Source organism: Diabrotica virgifera, chromosome 6 (assembly GCF_917563875.1).
Source record: "Diabrotica virgifera virgifera chromosome 6, PGI_DIABVI_V3a".
NCBI classification, from domain to species: Eukaryota; Metazoa; Arthropoda; class Insecta; order Coleoptera; family Chrysomelidae; genus Diabrotica; species Diabrotica virgifera.
In genome coordinates, this window is record NC_065448.1 from 140,442,330 (window position 1) to 140,462,407 (window position 20,078).

At 32.2% G+C, this 20,078-nt stretch overlaps 1 protein-coding gene across 1 annotated transcript in view; it reads right to left on the minus strand.

Moving 5' to 3' along the window:
• Positions 1–20,078, minus strand: part of LOC114325323 (nicotinamidase) — a 100,599-nt gene that overhangs the window by 14,916 nt on the left and 65,605 nt on the right. Inside the window, exon 4 of the mRNA XM_028273366.2 lies at positions 3,876–4,044. Within this exon, the coding sequence (XP_028129167.2) occupies positions 3,876–4,044 (169 nt within the window). The remainder of the gene's footprint in view (positions 1–3,875; positions 4,045–20,078) is intronic.

Consider the following 20,078-nt stretch of genomic DNA (forward strand, 5'->3'; position numbering starts at 1 on the left):
ATTTGCGAAAAACAGCTTGAAAACGTTGTTTTTTTTTTGTCGAAAAATCAACATTTTTAATCGCAAATAACTTAAAAAGGATTCACTTATAAAAACTCTATAGAACTAAATTTGCTTAGAATTAGCTAATTTATCTATTTCCGGACTTACTTTAAACTCGCGTTTTTCACCTCCAAGAAGGGGTGAATATCACCCCTCAAGTAAAAGCAACCAACGGCGCAAATTCAACTTTGAATTAAGTAGAACCTAAATCCAAATTTTTATCCAATTTGGAGTTGACCCTGAAGATTACACTCCAAAACGGTCATTTACTGGGCTTATAGTAGTAATATATAATATACTAACACTTATTTCTTTTTTGTCATTTATTTTTTTACTTAGTCTCTTTCATTTACACATATTTTAGTAATTATACTGTTATTAGTTGTCGTCATGTTTATAATACATAATTAATACATAAATAATACGTAATTGTGGGGGCCCAGAAAAATTGTTGCGGGGGGCCCCCCAATCTTCAGCTACGCCACTGTGTCAGTATAATCCAAGTAATGAAGCTTAAATTAGGACAAAACCTCACAATTTTTGCAGAATGGATCGATTTGCATGAAAATTTGGAAATAAGTTCACCTTACCCTCTACTTCAAAATCTATATTGTGCTAACGGGCGACGGGCGCTTTTTATTTTTAAGGGTGAAAACTACCTATAGAAAAGCTTAAAAAGGGTGAACTTTGTTCAGATGCATTACATAATGATTGTCTAATACTTACACTATATTTATTAACTATTTTGACCCTTTAAAAGCTAATTTTTAAGGGTGAAAACACCCCTAATTACTCAAAAATGCTTAAGCATAAAATTTGATTCGGATGATTTATGTATAAAGGTTTGATATTATTAATATAGTTTAATTCTGAGTATTTCAACCCTTAAAAATTTATTTTTGAAGGTTGAAAACTATTCCATATTGCTAAAACCTATAAAAAAGCTTAAAAATAGTGAAAATTGTTCAGACGCTTCAGATTCATAATGATTGTTTAATACTCTAACTATATTTATTGACTATTTAGACCCTTTAAACGCTCATTTTTAAGGGTGCAAACTAACCCTAATTGCTCAAACTTGCTCAAAATTGCTCAAAAAGTGCTGAAGGGAGATAAAATTTGATTCGGATGATTTATGTAATAATTATATTCATTTATATTCGTCCCGCCTAAAATTTACGGATACACGCATACACAAATATGTATACGTATTAGTATGTGTTATATAGTTCCATGAGTCGAGTAAGAATCAATGTATGCGCGTATATCTCATATATCTGCTTTTTCATGAGTTTTGTAAGAGAGACTTAAAGCTTTTGTCTATTTTTGATTTTGCCTGTTTGGTTGGTTTTCGTCTCTTCTATAAAACTCGTGAAAAAGCATATAGGAGGGTATTGTCACACCACCGACAATATTTATATAAGTTTATAACGTACCCCATACAAAAAAAAACCGCTAACTTGCATTATTATGCTACCAACTGGATTTCTCCATTTAAAAAAATATTGGTTTTTTAACTTTTTTATTTTTTATCTTAGAAATTTTTATTCTATTAATATTAAATTCTTTTAAAACCATCAGTCGCAAAAAGAGACGACTTTTAAAGGGTTGGTAAAGGTGGTTTTTCAAGTTTACATTGTTAATAGCTCACTCAATTTTTGCCGTAGAAAAAATTTTTGCAAACCAAGTCCTTGGGAATTAAATAAGCTGCAGTTTCATATCTAAACATTTTTTTGTAACTATGATGTTAATCTTTCTATTCTCAAGAAAAGAATATTTCTTACCAAACTACAAAAATTCTACTACGCTTATAACTCCAGTTTTTTAATAACTAATCATTTTAAGCCAATCAAACTTCTAGAATCTATTAATAACACATAAATTAAGAAGACTGAATAAGGCTATTGACTAAAAACACCGCTAACTTACATTATTCTGCTTCCAATTGGATTTCTCCATTTTTTTGTCAAGAAATATATTGTTTTTTAACCGTAACTTTTTATTTTTATCTTAGAAAGTTTGGTAAAAATGTTATCCATAGGCTTTTATAAGATCTATAAGGCTATTATTATTAATTTTTTTTAAAATCCTCAGTCGCAAAAAGAGGTGACTTTGAAAGGGTTGGTAAAGGTGGTTTTTGCATGTTATTACAAGTTTTAATTGTCAATAGCTCACTCAAGTTTTACCGTAGAAAAAATTTTCTCAAACCAATTTCTTGGGAATTCAATAAGCCATAATTTCAAATCTAAATATTTTTTCGTATCTCTGATGCTAATCTTTCTGTTCTGAAAAAAGGGCATCTACCAAACTACAAAAATTCGTTATTCGTTTTAACTCCATTTTTTTTTAACTAATCATTCTAAGCCGGTCAAACTTATAGAATCTATTAATAATAGATACATAAAGAAGACCGAGTAAGGTTAATGACTAGTTTTAATCAGTGGGGTAATTAGAGGGCTGTTTCCGATCACTTTTTCTTTTAAAAAAATAGGGTCTGACATTATTTTCATTATATCACTTAATTTTTGAGCTAGAAATATTTTTTTTTATTTTTGGAGATATATCTTTTAATATACCTACTTTAAATTAGTTTCGATAAGTTATCCTCGAAAAATTCATAGTTTTCCCGTCTTTTAATTTTGCAACTACAATAAGTATTTAGCATTTGACGAAGAATAGCTAACATATAATAGAGTATAGCTCGATTGGTATTAGACTGGTATAGAGAAAATAAAAAAAAACCGTTTTGTTTATTTTTTCAGAAGGTACATTTTTGTTAAGCTAAGTTGTTTTGATAAAACCAAAAATTTTTTGGAGTTATTAGCAGAAAATTGATTAAAAACATTGAATTTTTCGAAATAAAACTAACACTTTCGATAGCGAATAAATCGAAAACCATTAATTTTATCAAAAAGATGTATAGAACCATTTTTGCTTAGAATTAATGTTTTTATCAACTTTTGCGACCAAAATATAACAAAAAATTTCCACCCTCGATATGGGGTGGCAACCACCTCCATAGTTAAAGCGCCTTTCAGCATGATATAGATTTTGATCGTTGGACTATCAAATTTCTTATTAATACTTATTCTCAAATTTCCAAGCATATCGATCCATTCTGTAAAAATTGCGGGGTGAAAAGCTTCGGTTCCTGGACTAGTAAGCAGAAACAATGACAATTATAACATCTTCATAAACGGCCCGCTAAAATAAAACAATAAATATCTCACCTTAAACATTAAATCACAATTATGTCCAAAAGTACTAACTTTAGGTAAAGGGATCTCTAACACTATCTGAAAGATTGATAACTGGTTCCTTTTTTCATTAAAATTATAAAACATACCTAGTGTGTTCCATTTAGACGTACCTACCTCTTTGAAAAATCGATTTCGATGTCAATTCCTGTAAGAACATTACCTACTCTTTGCGTGAAAAGATTTTCAAGACAGTAGACTTGTAAATGGATGAGCTATTAACTTTGAAAAGTTTGTCTCTGTCAAAATTTTTGAAAAAAGATGAATAACTGGAAAAATATGAAATTTTGACTTATTGGTACTTTTTATGTAAGTTAAATTAAGTTTTAATGATACCGTAGGCATTTTATTGTTATTATATCCTATTGTGGTGAATAAATATGTGTAATTTTTTATGTCTATTTTCGTGTTTTTACTATATCTGAGGTTATTATCCAATAGATATAAATGTTTTATGGCTACTACATTTGACTTTATTTTATGGATTCACCTTGACATGGTGTTTTACTTATACTTAACATCAATGTTGAACATTTATACTGATATTTAACTATGATGGATAATTAATTGACATACCTACACATACATCATATGCCACGCCGCAGACATATACGTCGGTTATGTTTCTGATTTTGAGTTGTGCCGCAAGCTTTGTATCTGTTAGTTTCGAATTATCCCAGAACGCTGAATAAGAGTCCACTTCCGGATTGGTTCCTTTGTATATTTTTGTTGCATTTTCAGCAACCTAAAAACAAATAATCGTATTATTAACCAAACATTGAGATTGTTTAAATACACAAAAAATATTAATCATGTTTATAAAAAAATATTTACCATTATAATATTGATGAAAATATATTTTTTTTAAATATCATACCTATAATGGAAAAAATTTAAGCAAAATTTGAACTAAAAAGAAAACGCTGTTTTTTTTAAATTTTTTAAATTAATCATATACACACAAGATAGGACTATGTATAGAATATCACATTAGACAAATGTCCTCCACGGTTTTGGTAGTACATAGAAATTTTCTATGACCATTTTTCATAAATGTTACTGAGTTTCATTGATGCAGCGTTGAATTTCCTTCTTCAATACACGGGTGGTTGTAGGATTATTGGCATAGACCTTTGACAGTAAATAACCCCATAAAAAGAAATTCAATGGTCCACAAGGAAGAGAAATTCCTTGTAGCTGGCTTTGGCTTATACCATAAATCACAAAAAATAAAAAAATTTATGTGAAAGGTAGGTATACTTAAAATCCCTAGAAAGGGGGTTACATCATAACAAACAGAAAATTTTTGGAATCAGTATTCCATCATCGGTGTTATCACCTAAAATAAGTATAAAATATAAGTTAAATTTTGACTAAGGTTAAAAAAATTATTAAATGACTATACTTACAGGTTACATATGTTTTAAGGCACGAATATATACAGGTGAAAAACCCTTGAGTTATTTTAAAGTTGTTAAGAGTTTACATTATATTATGAAAAATTTAAGGGATGTTAAATATATTCCTAAATTAACTCCCGGCATCACAAGACTGCAACCATGTATGGTTGCGGTCTTGCCACCCACCTGCCTTTTGGCAGTTTGAACATTTAATTTAAGCGAAAAGTAATGCTTATTTTTGAGATAAACATTTTTTTTATATCCTCTGACATCAGTAAAATGAATTTTGAGTTGAATAAATTACATACATTCTTCGTTTTTGCATCAATTAATTTAATTCAAAAAATGAGTTTTTGGCAACCTTGTATAAATAATGATGTTAATGTTTATGTTACTAAATAGAGAAATAAATAACCTTTCAAATGACCTACCACACGACCCCTATTCATATTTAAAAAAATCGTCGATTACCTCATCACGCCCAGATGGATGACGTCACTAGTATGATACATATTATGCCAAAGAATCATAATTTAAAAATAAAATTCGACCTGTCTCGGGATTTTTCTCCAAAGTGGCCTATTCTCGAAAAAATCAATTTATTCCATAATTTAGAACCTCTCTGTATATAATTTGTATCGGTTATTAATTTTTTTTTATTTTATTTCAGGTATGGCAATTTTAGATCTCTCCTACTTGGTGAGTAGAATTCAATACTAAAAGTATAATGCAGATTTATTAGCAACGCACAAGATAGAAAAGATATAATATCCTAGTACTTAACCTGATTTTTATGGGTATTGATAACTCACGACATTTGAATAGCTTAGCCTTTTTTTTTAAATGCACATCTTGCTTTCTCTCTCCTACATTTGATTTCTAGGGGGTCCCAATTTTCATTGATTTCGTACCAAGGTAGGTGTAGTTTTACTCTTTCTATTTGTTGACCATTCACAATGATTCGTCCAAATTGCTGTTCCTTCTTAGAGATCATCATACATTTGGTTTTCTTAGGGCCAATTTCTCATATCGAGTTCCACTCCAGTTTAACCTGAACTTCTAGTAAACGTCAGTTTAAAGTCAAAATCATCTTTCTCGATTCGCACGTTCAACCGATGGCAGTTTAAACTTGAACGATGCTTGAACGGTGGAATTCGGCCGTTCAAAGATGTCAGAACTAAGTTCAGATGATTTCATGGACTACGCATGCGTTGTATTAACACGAAACGCTGTCATAATATAAATATATTCTATTTTATTATATTAAGCCTAACGATAAACGATAACATTATTTTTGTTTTTATAATATTTATTTATAATTATTAAAATGACTATTTTACTATAAATACTTAAATTTAACTTTATTCAAAAACAGCATAAAAAAGGTAGTTCAAAATGGCGACAGTTGTTTACTGTTTGCCATCTATTGGCATTTCTCGAAAGCTGTAGAACGAGCGCTGACATGAACGTGCAATGAGAAATGCATTCCCAACAAAACCGTAGATCACCGGTGAACCTGGTTCAACTGAACCATATGTAGATTACCGCAGGTATGAGAAATCGACCCAATGTTTAGTGAAAGTCCATATATTATGACTTACTTTCTGTCATTCTATTCATGAACTCCTGGAGGGCTTCAGAACTGTCAGCGAATACCACCTTGTGGTCTGCGTGTCCTTATGTTATTGATAATTCATTCTCTGTGAATTCGTAGGAAATATCGATACTCACACGAAATATTATTCAGTACGCCTCACTCAACACATTTTTAAACCAACAAATAATTAAATGTTTAGGTAACTAAACTATGATACCTGCTCATATCTATTTTCCATGACGTTTTAGTAAATCTTTAAAAATATCGACGTGGGACGTGGGTGTCATTTTCTAAAATGATTTTGATTGGGATCATATTGCAAGTAATATCTTTATGTTCAGAAAATATGTTGGCATTCGAGGAGATTAAAACGCGTACTGTTAAAGACAATACCTACATAAATAAGTGCTGACAAATACGTGGTAAAAGACTTATAATCCAGATATTATATATTCCACGAAAACAGTATTATATATTTAATAATATATTTATATTTAAGCTCCTTTTAGAGTCTTACTTCTGACGAGTAAACTTTAAAATTATTTCAGCTCAGGTTTAGTTGCCGGAAGTTAGCTAGTTTACTTTTAAATTAAAGCCATGTTGTTCAAAGAAGAAATGCTTTCTCAAACTTCGTACCTACTTTGTTAAGGAAATACTGAACAAAGCTATAAATCGCTGAGACATAATAGCAAATCCATCAAGTGTAATAATCTTAAAATTTAAATTAGTTGGAGGATCGCGTGAATTTATACAGGGTGTCCCGAAAGGATTAGCCATAAATTATACCAGATATTCTGGGGTCAAAAATAGGTTGATTGGACCTCACTTACCTATATACAATAGTGCACACAAAAAAAGTTACAGCCCTTTGAAGTTACAAAATGAAAATCGATTTTTTTTTTCATATATCGAAAACACTTAAAGATTTTTTATTGAAAATAGGCATGTGGAATTTTTATGGCAGCAACATCTTAAAAAAAATTAAAGTTAAATTTGTGCACCCCATAAAAATTTTATGGGGGTTTTGTTCCCTTAAACCCCCCAAACTTTTGTGTACGTTCCAATTAAATTATTCTTGTGGCACCATTAGTTAAACACAATGTTTCTAAAACTTTTTTGCCTCTAAGTACTTTTTTAATAAGCCAGTGTTTATCGAGATATTTTGAATATTTGTCGAATCCACCACATATTTGTATATGGTTAAGTATGATTATAGACACCTGTTAATAATCTGAAAATTTACTTATAACTGTGTTTAACTAATGGGACCACAATAATAGTTTAATTGGAACATACACAACCATTTGGGGGGTTTAAAGGAACAAAACCCCCATAAAAATTTTATGTAAATATATTAAAAAAGAAGCCGCATCTCGGTAAAAAATGGTTTATCGAAAAAATACCAAGATGCAAAAAAGTTTTAAAAACGTTGTGTTTAACTAATGGTACCACAATAACGGATTAATTGGAAGGTACACAAAAGTTTGGGGAGGTTTAAGGGAACAAAACCCCCATAAAATTCTATGGGGTGTACAAATTTTACTATAATTTCTTTTTAAGATGTTCCTGCCATAAGAATGATACATGTCCATTTTCAATAAAAAATCTTTAATAGTTTTCGATATATTGAAAAAAATCGAATTTCATTTTGTAACTTCAAAGGGCTGTAATTTTTTATGAGCACATTTGTACAAAGGTAAGTTAGGTTCAATTGAACTATTTTTGACCCCAGAATGTGTGGTATAATTTATGACCAATCTTTTCGGGACACCCTGTATAATAGGTACATTAATACAGTCTTAAGTTTTATTGAAAAGTCATCATCTTCTTCTTCTACGGCACTACAGCCCTAACTAAGCCTTGTCCTCCTTTATTTTTTGCCTTCACCCTTGTTTGTATGTGGCTGCTGTTCTCCATAGACGGAGTCCTAAAAATGCTTATGCGTTGCTGTTTATTGTTTCTTCCCAGCGCTTTCTTGGCTTTTCAACCGCAACCGCTTGGCTTTTTCTCTTACGTATTTCTCCATCTTCTGATCCGTCGGCAGATATTTTTACTCCCAGGTATGTAAACTTTCCCACCGTTTCAATTTCATCTTCATGTATAATGTCTTGTGGGGCTATATTTCTTCTCGTCTGTATATATTTTTGCTTTTTCTGTATTAATTTCCAGACCTAGGCTTTTTGTTTGAGTTTTTAACTCTGCCTATGACTCCTGTGTTCCTCTTGATGTTCTATTCATAATATTAATATCATCGACATAAGCGGCCAGTTGAACCGTTCGGTTGGTCAGTAGGTTTCCTCGTCCAGTGTGCATTTGCCTAACCGCATACTCCAGTGCCAGGGTAAACAATGTTGGGGCCAGCCCATCTCCCTGCTTCACTCCCTGCCAAATTTTGAAAAAATCTGTCCGGTGGGTTTGTATTCGTACACCTGCCTGAGTTTCATCCATTTTGGCTTTAAATGAACTATGATACCTGCTCCTATCTAGTTTCGCTGACATTTTAGTAAATTTTTATATGTAAGTGTCCCTATATCGACGTGGGTGTCATTTTGTAAACTTTGATTAGGATCATATTGGCAGGGGAGCCCAAGCGGGGATTTTTGGCAGTTACTCGAGCGCGGCAGATTATCATATGGGGAGAAACCTTGTAATACTCTGTAAATGTACCTCTACCATAATTATATCGGCTCTTAATACAGGTGAGTTTGTTAAGTGGAGTCCGAAAAAACATCTATCCTTAGAAAAACTGGAAATCGTCGTATTAAGATAAGGTAAGTTAAGGAGATGCACAAGATAGTCCAGGGCTCATCTGTTTTGAGATGGACGTTGAGAGGTGACTCAAATTTTTTTGCAGAAATTGCTTAAAAATAACTCAAATAATAATATTTGAGTTATCCTCCCACTCAAAATGGTCCGGAACATTGTTTAAATAATCAAAATATGAAGGAAAAATTCGATTTTTTATTGATTTTTTGAATATAACTTTAAAACTGTTCATTTCTGAGAAAAGTTGTACTGACATGAACGTTGCGTAATTAAATTTACCATAATATAGAATTGGTTAAAAATTTAAAAAATAGTCACCCTTGTTGCAAAATAGCGATACTTGCGAAAAAACCATACAAAACCAAGTATTCGCATTTTACGTTTTTCAACCATTTATGCTACACTTAGGACCTTCATATTTTACTCAGAAAAACTTTATGATATAGTAAAACAACACTGTAAATTTCATTAAGATCGGTTTAATAGATTTTGCAAAATAAATTTTGCAATCCAGCTTTCGCAAAAAAAAACTCATTTTTTAAAAATGTTGCAGGACTGAAAATAAAGCAGATAGTAGGTTGAATTTTTTTGCTTATATAAGTGTAGTGTACCGTTCATTTGCAATTTGCAAAATTAAAATCGAATAATTACCACGGCGTCAGGAAATTTTTAAAATAAATATTAATTTTTGGTGCTGAGTGCAGGACAGCGGTGTTCGATTCACACAAGTTGATTTCCATCAAAATTTCTTCTAATCTTTATTTAATATATTATTTTCTTACTCTATATTTTGTTGAATTTTAATATTTTAATTCCACAAAAATCAAACTAATTTTCTTATTGTTTGTGAAATATTGTTTAAACAATTACATATGTTTAAAAATAATAAACTTTTATTCTCTAAGTTAGAATATATGAACAAAGAAAGTTTTTGCTAAAAAAAGTGTTATTTCAAAGGATAGAGTATGTGTTTTTATTTTGCAATAAACAAATTTATTTATTTATATCGAAATGTAATAAAAATTAAAATCTATCAATCATTATCAAAGGTCATTGAAATGCCCAATCAGAGCAAACTATCCGCTGTCCTGCGCGTAGCACCAATAATTAATGTTTATTTAAAAAAATTCCTGACGACGTGGCAATTAATCGATTTTAATTTTGCAAATTGCAAATAAAAGGTACAGTACACTTCTATACGCAAAAAAAAATTGAACTTGCTATCTGCTTTATTTTCAGTCCTGTAACAATTTAAAAAACGAATTTTTTTTGCGAAAGCTGGATTGCAAAATTTATTTTGCAAAATCTGTTGAACCGATCTTAATGAAATTTATAGTATTGTTTTACTATATCATAAAGTTTTTCTGGGTGAAATATGAAGTTCCTAAGTGTAGCATAAATGGTTGAAAAAACGTAAAATGCGAATACTTGTTTTTGTATAGTTTTTTCGCAATTATTGCTATTTTGCAACAAGGGTGACTATTTTTTAAATTTTTAGCCAATTCTATATTGTAGGAAATTTAATTATGCAACTTTTATGTCAGTACAACTTTTCTCGGAAATGAATACTTTTAAAGTTATAATCAAAAAACCAAGAAAAAAATCGAATTTTTCCTTCATTTTTTGAAATTTTGATTATTTAAACAATGTTCCGGACCTTTTTGAGAGGGAGGATAACTCAAATATTATTATTTGAGTTATTGTCAAGCAATTTCTGTAAAAAAATTTGAGTCACCTCTCAACGTCCAAATGTACTAATATTTTTACAGATCCGCCCTGGTCTAAAGAGTGTATATTTCAAAAATCTGACGATTTGAGCGGTAAGGAAGTGGGTGAGTCACAAAGTTTCACCAAAAAAAGCGAATATTTCGCGAAATGAATATCAGATTGAAAAACTAAAAAATACGTCTTCAATATTTTTAACAACTCTATCGAATGATACCAAACACGACTCCCACGGAGATGGGTGGGGGATAAATTAAAAATTTTATATACGAACCCCGCGATATTTCGCGAAATGAACATCAGATCGAATAACTAAAAAATACACGTATTAAATATATTTTTAAAATATATCGAATGGCACCAAACACGACCCCCTACGGAGGTGGGTCGGGGTTACTTAAAAATCTTAAATTGGAGCCCCCAATTTTTATGACAGATTTGGATTCTTTACGTAGAAATAAGCAACTTTTCTTCGAGACATTTTTTCGAATTATGGATAGATGGCGCTATAATCGGAAAAAAACGATTGTTGGAAATTAAATTAAAAAATGGAAAGTCCCCACTAAAATGGAAAATTTTACTTAACTTTTTTTGGTTTTAGGACCTACTCTTCACAACCCAGTTGGTCCCCATAATGCTTAAGTAACTGCAAATTTAGCATACTTTCCTCCCCTACTATATTGCCAGTAATACTTTTATGTTAAGAAAATATATGGTATCGGAGGAGATTAAAACGCGTAATGTTTTAGATAATACAGAAACAAGTGCTGACAAACACAAGGTAAAACATTAATTTGTAATCCTGGCATATTCTCCAAAATTCGTTTTATATATTTAGTAATATATTTATTCTTAAGCTCATTTTAGAGTCTTATTTCTGACAAATAAACATCAAATTATTTTAGCTCGGGTTTAGTGACGGAAGTTAGCTAGTTTACTTTTAAATTAAAGCCATGTCGTTCGAAGAAGAAATGCTTTCTCAAACTTCGTACTTAGTTAAGGAAATACTGAAAAAAGCCATAGATCGCTGAGAAATATAGCAAATCCATCAAGTGTAATAATCTTAAAAGTTAAATTAGTCGGAGGATCGCGTGAATTTATATAATAGGTATATTAATACAGTCTCAAGTTTTGTTGAAAAGTTCTCTCGTAAACTTATATGGCACTACAGCCCTAATTGAGCCTTGGCCTCCTTTATTTTTTGCCTTCACCTTGTTTGTCTGTGTCTCCTGTTTTCCATAGACGGACTCCTAAAAGGGCTTATGCGTCGCTGTTTATTGTTTCTTCCCAGCGCTTTCTTGGCTTTTCAACCGCAAACGCTTAGCTTTTTCTCTTACGTATTTCTTCATCTTCTGATCCGTCGGCAGATATTTCTACTCCCAGGCATGTAAACTATCCAACCGTTTCAAAGTCATCTTCATGTATATGTGGAGTTATTTCTTCTCGTCTTTATCATTATTTTTGCTATTTCTGTGTTATTTTCCAAACCTAGGCTTTTTGTTTGCATTTTTAGCTCTGCCTATGATTACTGTGCTCATCTTGATGTTCTACTCATAATATTAATATTATCGGCATAAGCGGCCAGTTGAACCGTTCGGTTGGTCAGAGTAGGTTTCCTCGTCCAGTGTGCATTTGCCTAACCGCATCCTACAGTGTCAGGGTAAACAATGTTGGGGCTAGCCGATATCCCTGCTTCAGTCCCTGCGACATTTTAAAAAAATCTGTCCGGTGGTTTTGTATTCGTACACCTGCCTGAGTTTCATCCATTGTGGCTTTAAATGTTTTGATACCTGAACTATGTTACCTGCTCCTATCTAATTTCGCTCACGTTTTATTAAATTTTTATATGTAAAATTTGATTAGGATCATATTGGTTGGGGAGCCCAAGCCTTGTAATGGCACCTATGTACGCCGTTGCTCCCGCCTGGCGGCGCTAGTGTAGTTGGAGGTCAAAGTTTTGACTATTCGTTAAGTTTGTATATGGTGTTTTTGATTACGATTTAATAAATAATAAATTATGGCCGAAATATACGGATCTTGGAGACTGTTTGTGCGTTGAAAAACGAATTGAGAAGGGATGCGAGAGATATTGGAAAAAGGAAACACTTATCGAGTGATAAACTATATTAATCATCGTCTCAATGTTTTATTTCTATAGCTCAAAGGGTATTTAGTTGGTATTGATTAACTCCCCACACGAGTCTGACAACTGTGTATAATATGATATGTGCGATCTGCCTTACTTTTTTTATCAATTTAAAATTCACAATTAAGTGCGCTCAGCATTAATTTTTGTGTTTATCTTATTTAAAAATTTGATATTTTCAAAATATGGCTTCCATAATAGTTGCGCATTTGGTATAAATTTGGTTTAAGCATGGGGTGAGCGCAGTTGATTCTGCAATGTTGTCTTAGTTAAAAAAAATTATAATTCCTTATGGAAATATAGAATGTGTTAATTTAATTAAGTATAATTATTTGGGTGTTTGTCTACGTGAAAGGCGACCTTAAATTTAAGGTGAAATTAAAAAAAATTAGGGATAGGTTTGATCAGGTTATGTTTTAGTCACTAAAGAATATTTGAATGGTACTAGGTCACTTTAATTTTCAGTTATTAACTTATTTATATTATTTTCGATTAGGTTAGGTTTGCTCAGGTTATGTTTCAGTCATTTTAAAGCATATTTTAAAGATAATATATCACTAAAATGTTCAGGTATTAACTTTTTTTATATTAGGTTTGTTCGTAGAACGATCAGCAACCGTTGCCAACCATCAGACGCATGCGCGTTCTGAGTATACGAACGCTAACTGTTAACTGCGCATGCGTCTGATGGTTGGCAACGGTTGCTGATCGTTTGGATCGTACTACGACTACGAACAAACCCAATATTTTCGATGACGCTAGGTTAGGTTTGGTCAGGTTATGTTTTAGTCACTAAAAAATATTGAGAACTTGAGAAATATTTAAAATTAGTATTTCACATTTTTCTATATTATTACTTCAAATATAAATTTTTTTACATGTTCACTCCATAAAAAGCGATTGTAGATGTGGCAACAGTGTGAATGTATACAAAATTGCATATCTTAATCCGTGCGTTTATAATAGATTTTGATCTGAATTTTATAGTGAAGTATTCTATTTTTTACAGTCGAATCTGGGGGCAATACTTAATCCGTTTCAACAAAATGTTTATTGCAGATACGTGCATTTATTCTCGGCACATATTTATCCCTTCTTATTGCTACAATCCACTTTTTTCTCATCAGAATATCTTTGGGAAACCTGTGTCCTGATGTTCTCGATGAGCACAAATGCACAGCACAACATTGAGGGATTTTATTTTCTCAAGTTTAATTCACACAGCGAAACAAATATGCAATATTTACTTGGAAATAGATTGATTTGAAGTATTGACGTAAGTTGACATGACCTCCAACGACACGAGCGCCACCTACGTTGAGCTTTCCAGATTAGCTGCCATACTCTGTAAATGTACCTCTAGCATATATTGGCTTTTAATTCAGGAGAGTTCGTTAAGGGGAGTCCGAAAAAATCTATTCTTAGAAAAACTCGAAATCGTCCTATTAAGATAAGGTAAGTTAAGGACATGCACAAGAGTGTATATTTCAAAAATCTCACGATTTAAGCGGTAAGGAAGTGGGTGAGTCACAAAGTTTTACCAAAAAAAGCGAATGTCAGATCGAAAAACTAAAAAATACTTCTTCAATATTTTTCAAAAATCTATCGAATGATACCAAACACGACCCCAAGGAGATGGGTGGGGAATAAATTTACAATTTTAAATACGAACCCCGCGATATTTCGCGAAATGAACAGCAGATCGAATAACTGAAAAATACACGTATTAAATATTTTTTAAAAATCTATCGAATGGCACCAAACACGACCCCCCACGAAGGTGGGGTCGGGGTTACTTTAAAATCTTAAATTGGAGCCCCCAATTTTTATTGCACATTTGGATTCTTTACGTAAAATAAGCAACTTTTATTCGAGACATTTTTTTCGAATTATGGATAGATGGCGCTATAATCGGAAAAAACTATTGTTGGAAATGGAAAATTAAATTAAAAATTGAAAGTGCCCACTAAAATGGAAAATTTTACTTAACTTTTTTTGGTTTTAGGACCTACTCTTCACAACCCAATCGGTCCCCATAACGCTTAAGTAACTGCAAATTTAACATATTTTTCTCCCCTACTATACTGCAAGTAGTACTTTTATGTTAAGAAAATATATTGGTATTGGAGGAGATTCAAACGCGTAGTGTTTTAGATAATACAGAAACAAGTGCTTATTCTTAAGCTCATTTTCGAGTCTTATTTCTGACGAATAAACTTCAAAATATTTTAGCTCAGGTTTAGTGCCGGAAGTTAGCTAGTTTACTTTTGAATTAAAGCCATGTCGCTGGAAGAAGAAATGCTTTCTCAAAGTTTGTACTTAGTTAAGGAAATACTGAACAAAGCCATAAATCGCTAAGAAATATAGCAAATCCATTAAGTGTAATAATCTTAAAAGTTAAATTAGTTGGAGAATCGCGTGAATTTATATAATAGGTACATTAATACAGTCTTAAGTTTTATTGACAAGTCATCATCTTCTTCTTCTACGGCACTACAGCCCAAATTGAGCCTTGGCCTCCTTTATTTTTTGCCTTCACCCTTGTTTGTCTGTGGCTGCTGTTCTCCATAGACGGACTCCTAAAAGGGCTTATGCGTCGCTGTTTATTGTGTCTTCCCAGCGCTTTCTTGGCTTTTCAACCGCAACCGCTTGGCTTTTTCTCTTACGAATTTCTCCATCTTCTGATCCGTCAGCAGATATTTCTACTCCCATGTATGTAAACTTTTCAAGCATTTCAATGTCATCTTTATGTATAATGTCTTGTGGGGCTATATTTCTTCTCGTCTGTATCATTATTTTTGCTTTTTCTGTGTTAATTTCCAGACTTAGCCTTTTTGTTTGCGTTTTTAACTGTGCCTATGATTCCTGTGCTCCTCTTGATGTTCTACTCATAATATTAATATCATTGGCATAAGCGGCCAGTTGAACCGTTCGGTTGGTCAGTAGGTTTCGTCGTGCAGTGTGCATTTGCTTAACCGCATACTCCAGTGCCAGGGTAAACAATGTTGGGGCTAGTCCATCTCCCTGCTTCAGTCCCTGCGAAATTTGGAGAAAATCTGTCCGGTGGTTTTGTATTCGTACACCTGCCTGAGTTTCATCCATTGTGGCTTTAAATGTTTTGATACCTGAACTATATAATACCTGCTCCTATCTAGTTTCGCTGACGTTTTTGTAAATTTTTATATGTTAGTGTCCCTATGTCGATGTGGGTGTCATTTTGTAAACTTAGATTAGGATCATATTGGCAGGGGAGCCTAAGCGGGGATTTTTGCAGTTACTCGAGTGCGGCAGATTATCATATAGGGAGAGACCTTGTAATACTCTGTAAATGTACCTCTACCATATATTGGCTCTTAATACAGGGGACTTCGTTAAGGGGAGCCCGAAAAAAATCTATCCTTAGAAAAACTCGAAATCGTCGTATTAAGATAAGGTATTAATATTTCGCGAAATTAATGTCAGACCGAAAAAATAAAAAAAATTCGTCCTCAATATTTTTCAAAAATCTATCGAATGATACCAAACACGACCCCCACGGAGATGGGGTCAAGGTTACGTTAAAATCTTAAATTGGAGCCCCCAATTTTTATGGCAGATTTGGATTCTTTACGTAGAAATAAGCAACTTTTGTTTGAGACATTTTTTCGAATAATTATGGATAGATATAATCGAAAAAAAAAACGATTGTTGGAAATGGAAAATTAAATTAAAAAATGAAAAGTCCCCACTAAAATGGAAAATTTTACTTAACTTTTTTTGGTTTTAGGACCTACTCTTCACAACCCAATCGGTCCCCATAACGCTTAAGTAACTGCAAATTTAGTATACTTTCCTCCCCTACTATATTGCAAGTAATACTTTTATGTTACAAAATATATTTGTACTGGAGGAGATTCAAACGCGTAGTGTTTTAGATAATACAGAAACAAGTGCTGACAAACACGAGGTAAAACATTAATTTGTAATCCTGACATATTCTCCAAAAACCGTTTTATATATTTAGTAATATATTTATTCTTAAGCTCATTTTAGAGTCTTATTTCTGACGAATAAACTTCAAATAATTATTTTAGCTCAGGTTTAGTGCCGGAAGTTAGCTAGTTTACTTTTAAATTAAAGCCATGTCGTTCGAAGAAGAAATGCTTTCTCAAACTTCGTACTTAGTTAAGGAAATACTGAACAAAGCCATAGATCGCTGAGAAATATAGCAAATCCATCAAGTGTAATAATCTTAAAAGTTAAATTAGTTAGAGGATCGCGTGAATTTATATAATAGGTACATTAATACAGTCTCAAGTTTTGTTGAAAAGTCCTCTCGTAAACTTATATGGCGGTAATAAATTTCGAGTTGGCTCATTTTGATTTCGTGTTGCTGAGCAATTGTAGTTGTCAACATTTAAGAAGTTTTCAGTCTGTCTTCCAGAATATCGGGCGCCAATTAAGAATAGTGGAAGAAATTGTAATTAATTACAAATAAAACGCTGGCTCTGCTGGCAGTATTCTAGCATTTTGTTTGAGGGTAATTAAACTTTGGTGTTCTCTTTTATGATTCGAATCTAATAAGAAATAAACAAGAAAACGCTAAATTAAAATAAATTGTAAGGAAGTTATTAAACATAATAAACGTTACTAATCCATGTTTTTTTTTAATTATACTTCCTACTACAGGTCTATTGTGCGATTTCGACATTGCTGTGCCATTTTCTGTCGTATTTCTTTTGTTTACCATTTTGTTTTTTGTCTATTATTTTCAAATGTTTGAGCCATTGTCCTCATTGGGTCTATTGAATAAAAATAAGTATTTGCTTTTACTTCCTCGTATTTAAGTATTTACTTAATAGTAATTAAATAAAGCATTAAGGAAATGACTTTATTCAATTACTATTAAGTAACTACTTGAATACTTGTAAGTAAAAGCAAATACTTCTTTTTATTCAATAGACCCATTTTTCTTCACCACTTGACTCCATCATGTACCGTACACTATCCCTTTAAGCAACGTTTTAAGTCTATATTAATCATCTAACCTCGTCTTCTCAGTCTACTATGATCTTTCCTCTTAGCATGTCTTATATATTTTTTTCATTTAACTGATATATTTTATATTTTTTTAATTTACTAATATTTTATTAACTAGACTCAGAGATTGGGTTGAAGAAAATAATGTTCTTCGGGAGTGTAAATTAGGGTTCAGGGGATCAAGGGATTGCATTGATAATATATTTGATTATTAACCCTCACTTCTGCTGTACAACTGCAACTGCGATTGAAAAAAGGCAAAGTGTACGCTGCCTTTGTAGATTATAAACGGGCTTTTGACTCCCTTTGCTGTGGCAATAGCTATTTGGCCTCGGGGTGAGTTTTAAAATAATAGCCACTTTGAAAACCATATATAATCCGTACGCTATAACTTTTCCCATGCGGTACGATTTATTGTCAATCAAATTAAGTCAAAACAGAAAGTGAAACGTACGCCGATGTGTGTAGTATATAGTATACAGTATACGCAATGTATATACACATCGACGTTCGTTTCAATTTATGTTTTGACTTAATTTGATTGAAAATTAATCGTACCGCATGGGAAAAGTTATAGCGGACGGACTATAGGTATGATAATGCTAGGGTGTACATCAAAACTATAAACGGCTACACAAGACCATTTTATAGCACAAGAGGAGACTTATAGAGAGAACCTCTGAGTCTATTATTATTTAGTTTGTTTATTGCTGATATAGAACAATTTTGTGTTAGTCAAGGATCAAAAGCTATCTCCATTGATAGCAAAAAACAAATTATAATGCTACTGTACGCTGATGATTTGGTCATTCTTTCTAACTCGGAAGTTGAACTCGGTAAATATTTAAGTACCTATGCTAGAAAAACACAGTAAGAAAAACAGCTAACTGCAAATGTTAACAAAAGCAACATTATATTTGTCCGGAGCGGTCAAATTGGCAATAGAGCTGTTGAATTCCTATATAAGAACGAAAACATTGAAGTCAACAAAGGACCCGCAGAAACCTTATGGGAAATGGTTCTCTGTCAAATGCTCTGAAACTTTGGGTTCTGGTAGTCCTTGATGTGTAGAACAAAAGACTCAATGGGCGTGTAGCTCCAGAAAATCATGGTTTTAAGATAAAAGCCTCTGAAGTTATAGGTACAGTAAGGTCGTTTGAGTTGAAATAAATTCATTTTCTCGAGAATGGGCCCCTCTGGAGAAAAATTACGAATCAGGTGGATTTTTATTTTAAAATTATAATTTATTGGCATATATAATATATCATACTAGTGACGTCATCCATCTGGGCGTGATGACGTAATCGATGATTTTTTTAAATAAGAATAAGGGTCGTGTGATAGCTCATTTGAAAGGTTATTCAATTCCCTATTCACTAATTTAAACATTGCCATAATTATTTATACATGGTGTCCAAAAATTTTTTTTGAATTAAATTAATTGAGACAAAAAGAGAAATGTCAGAAAACAGAAAAAATATTAATTTGAAAAATAAACATTGCTTTTCGCTTAAATTAAATGTTCAAACTGCTAAGAGGCCGGTGGGTGGCAGCTTTAATATTGATTTTAAGCGAAAAACAGTATTTATTTATCAAATAAACATTTTTTCCTATTTTCGGACAACAGTAAAATGTATTTCGAATTAAATAAATTCTATACATTCTTCTTTTTGTGTCAATTAATTTAATTAAAAAAAATTTTTTGGGCACCCTGTATAAATAATTATGTTAATGTTTAAATTATTGAATAGAGGATTAAATAACCTTTTAAATGAGCTATCAATCACACGATCCCTATTCTTATTTGAAAATATCATCGATTGCGTCATCACGCCCAGATGGATGACGTCAATAGTATGATATATATGTCAAAAAATTATAATTTAAATAAAAAAATCGGCCTGATTCGTAATTTATCTCCAGAGTCGCCCATTCTCGAGAAAATGAATTTATTCCAACTCGAACGTACTCACTGTACTTCGGAGGCTTATATCTTAAAACCATGATTTTTTGGAGCTACGCGCCCATTGAGACTTTCGTTCTACACATCAAGGATTACCAGAACCCAACGTTTCAGAGCATTTGACAGAGAGCCATTTCCCATAAGGTTTCTGCGGGTTCCTTTG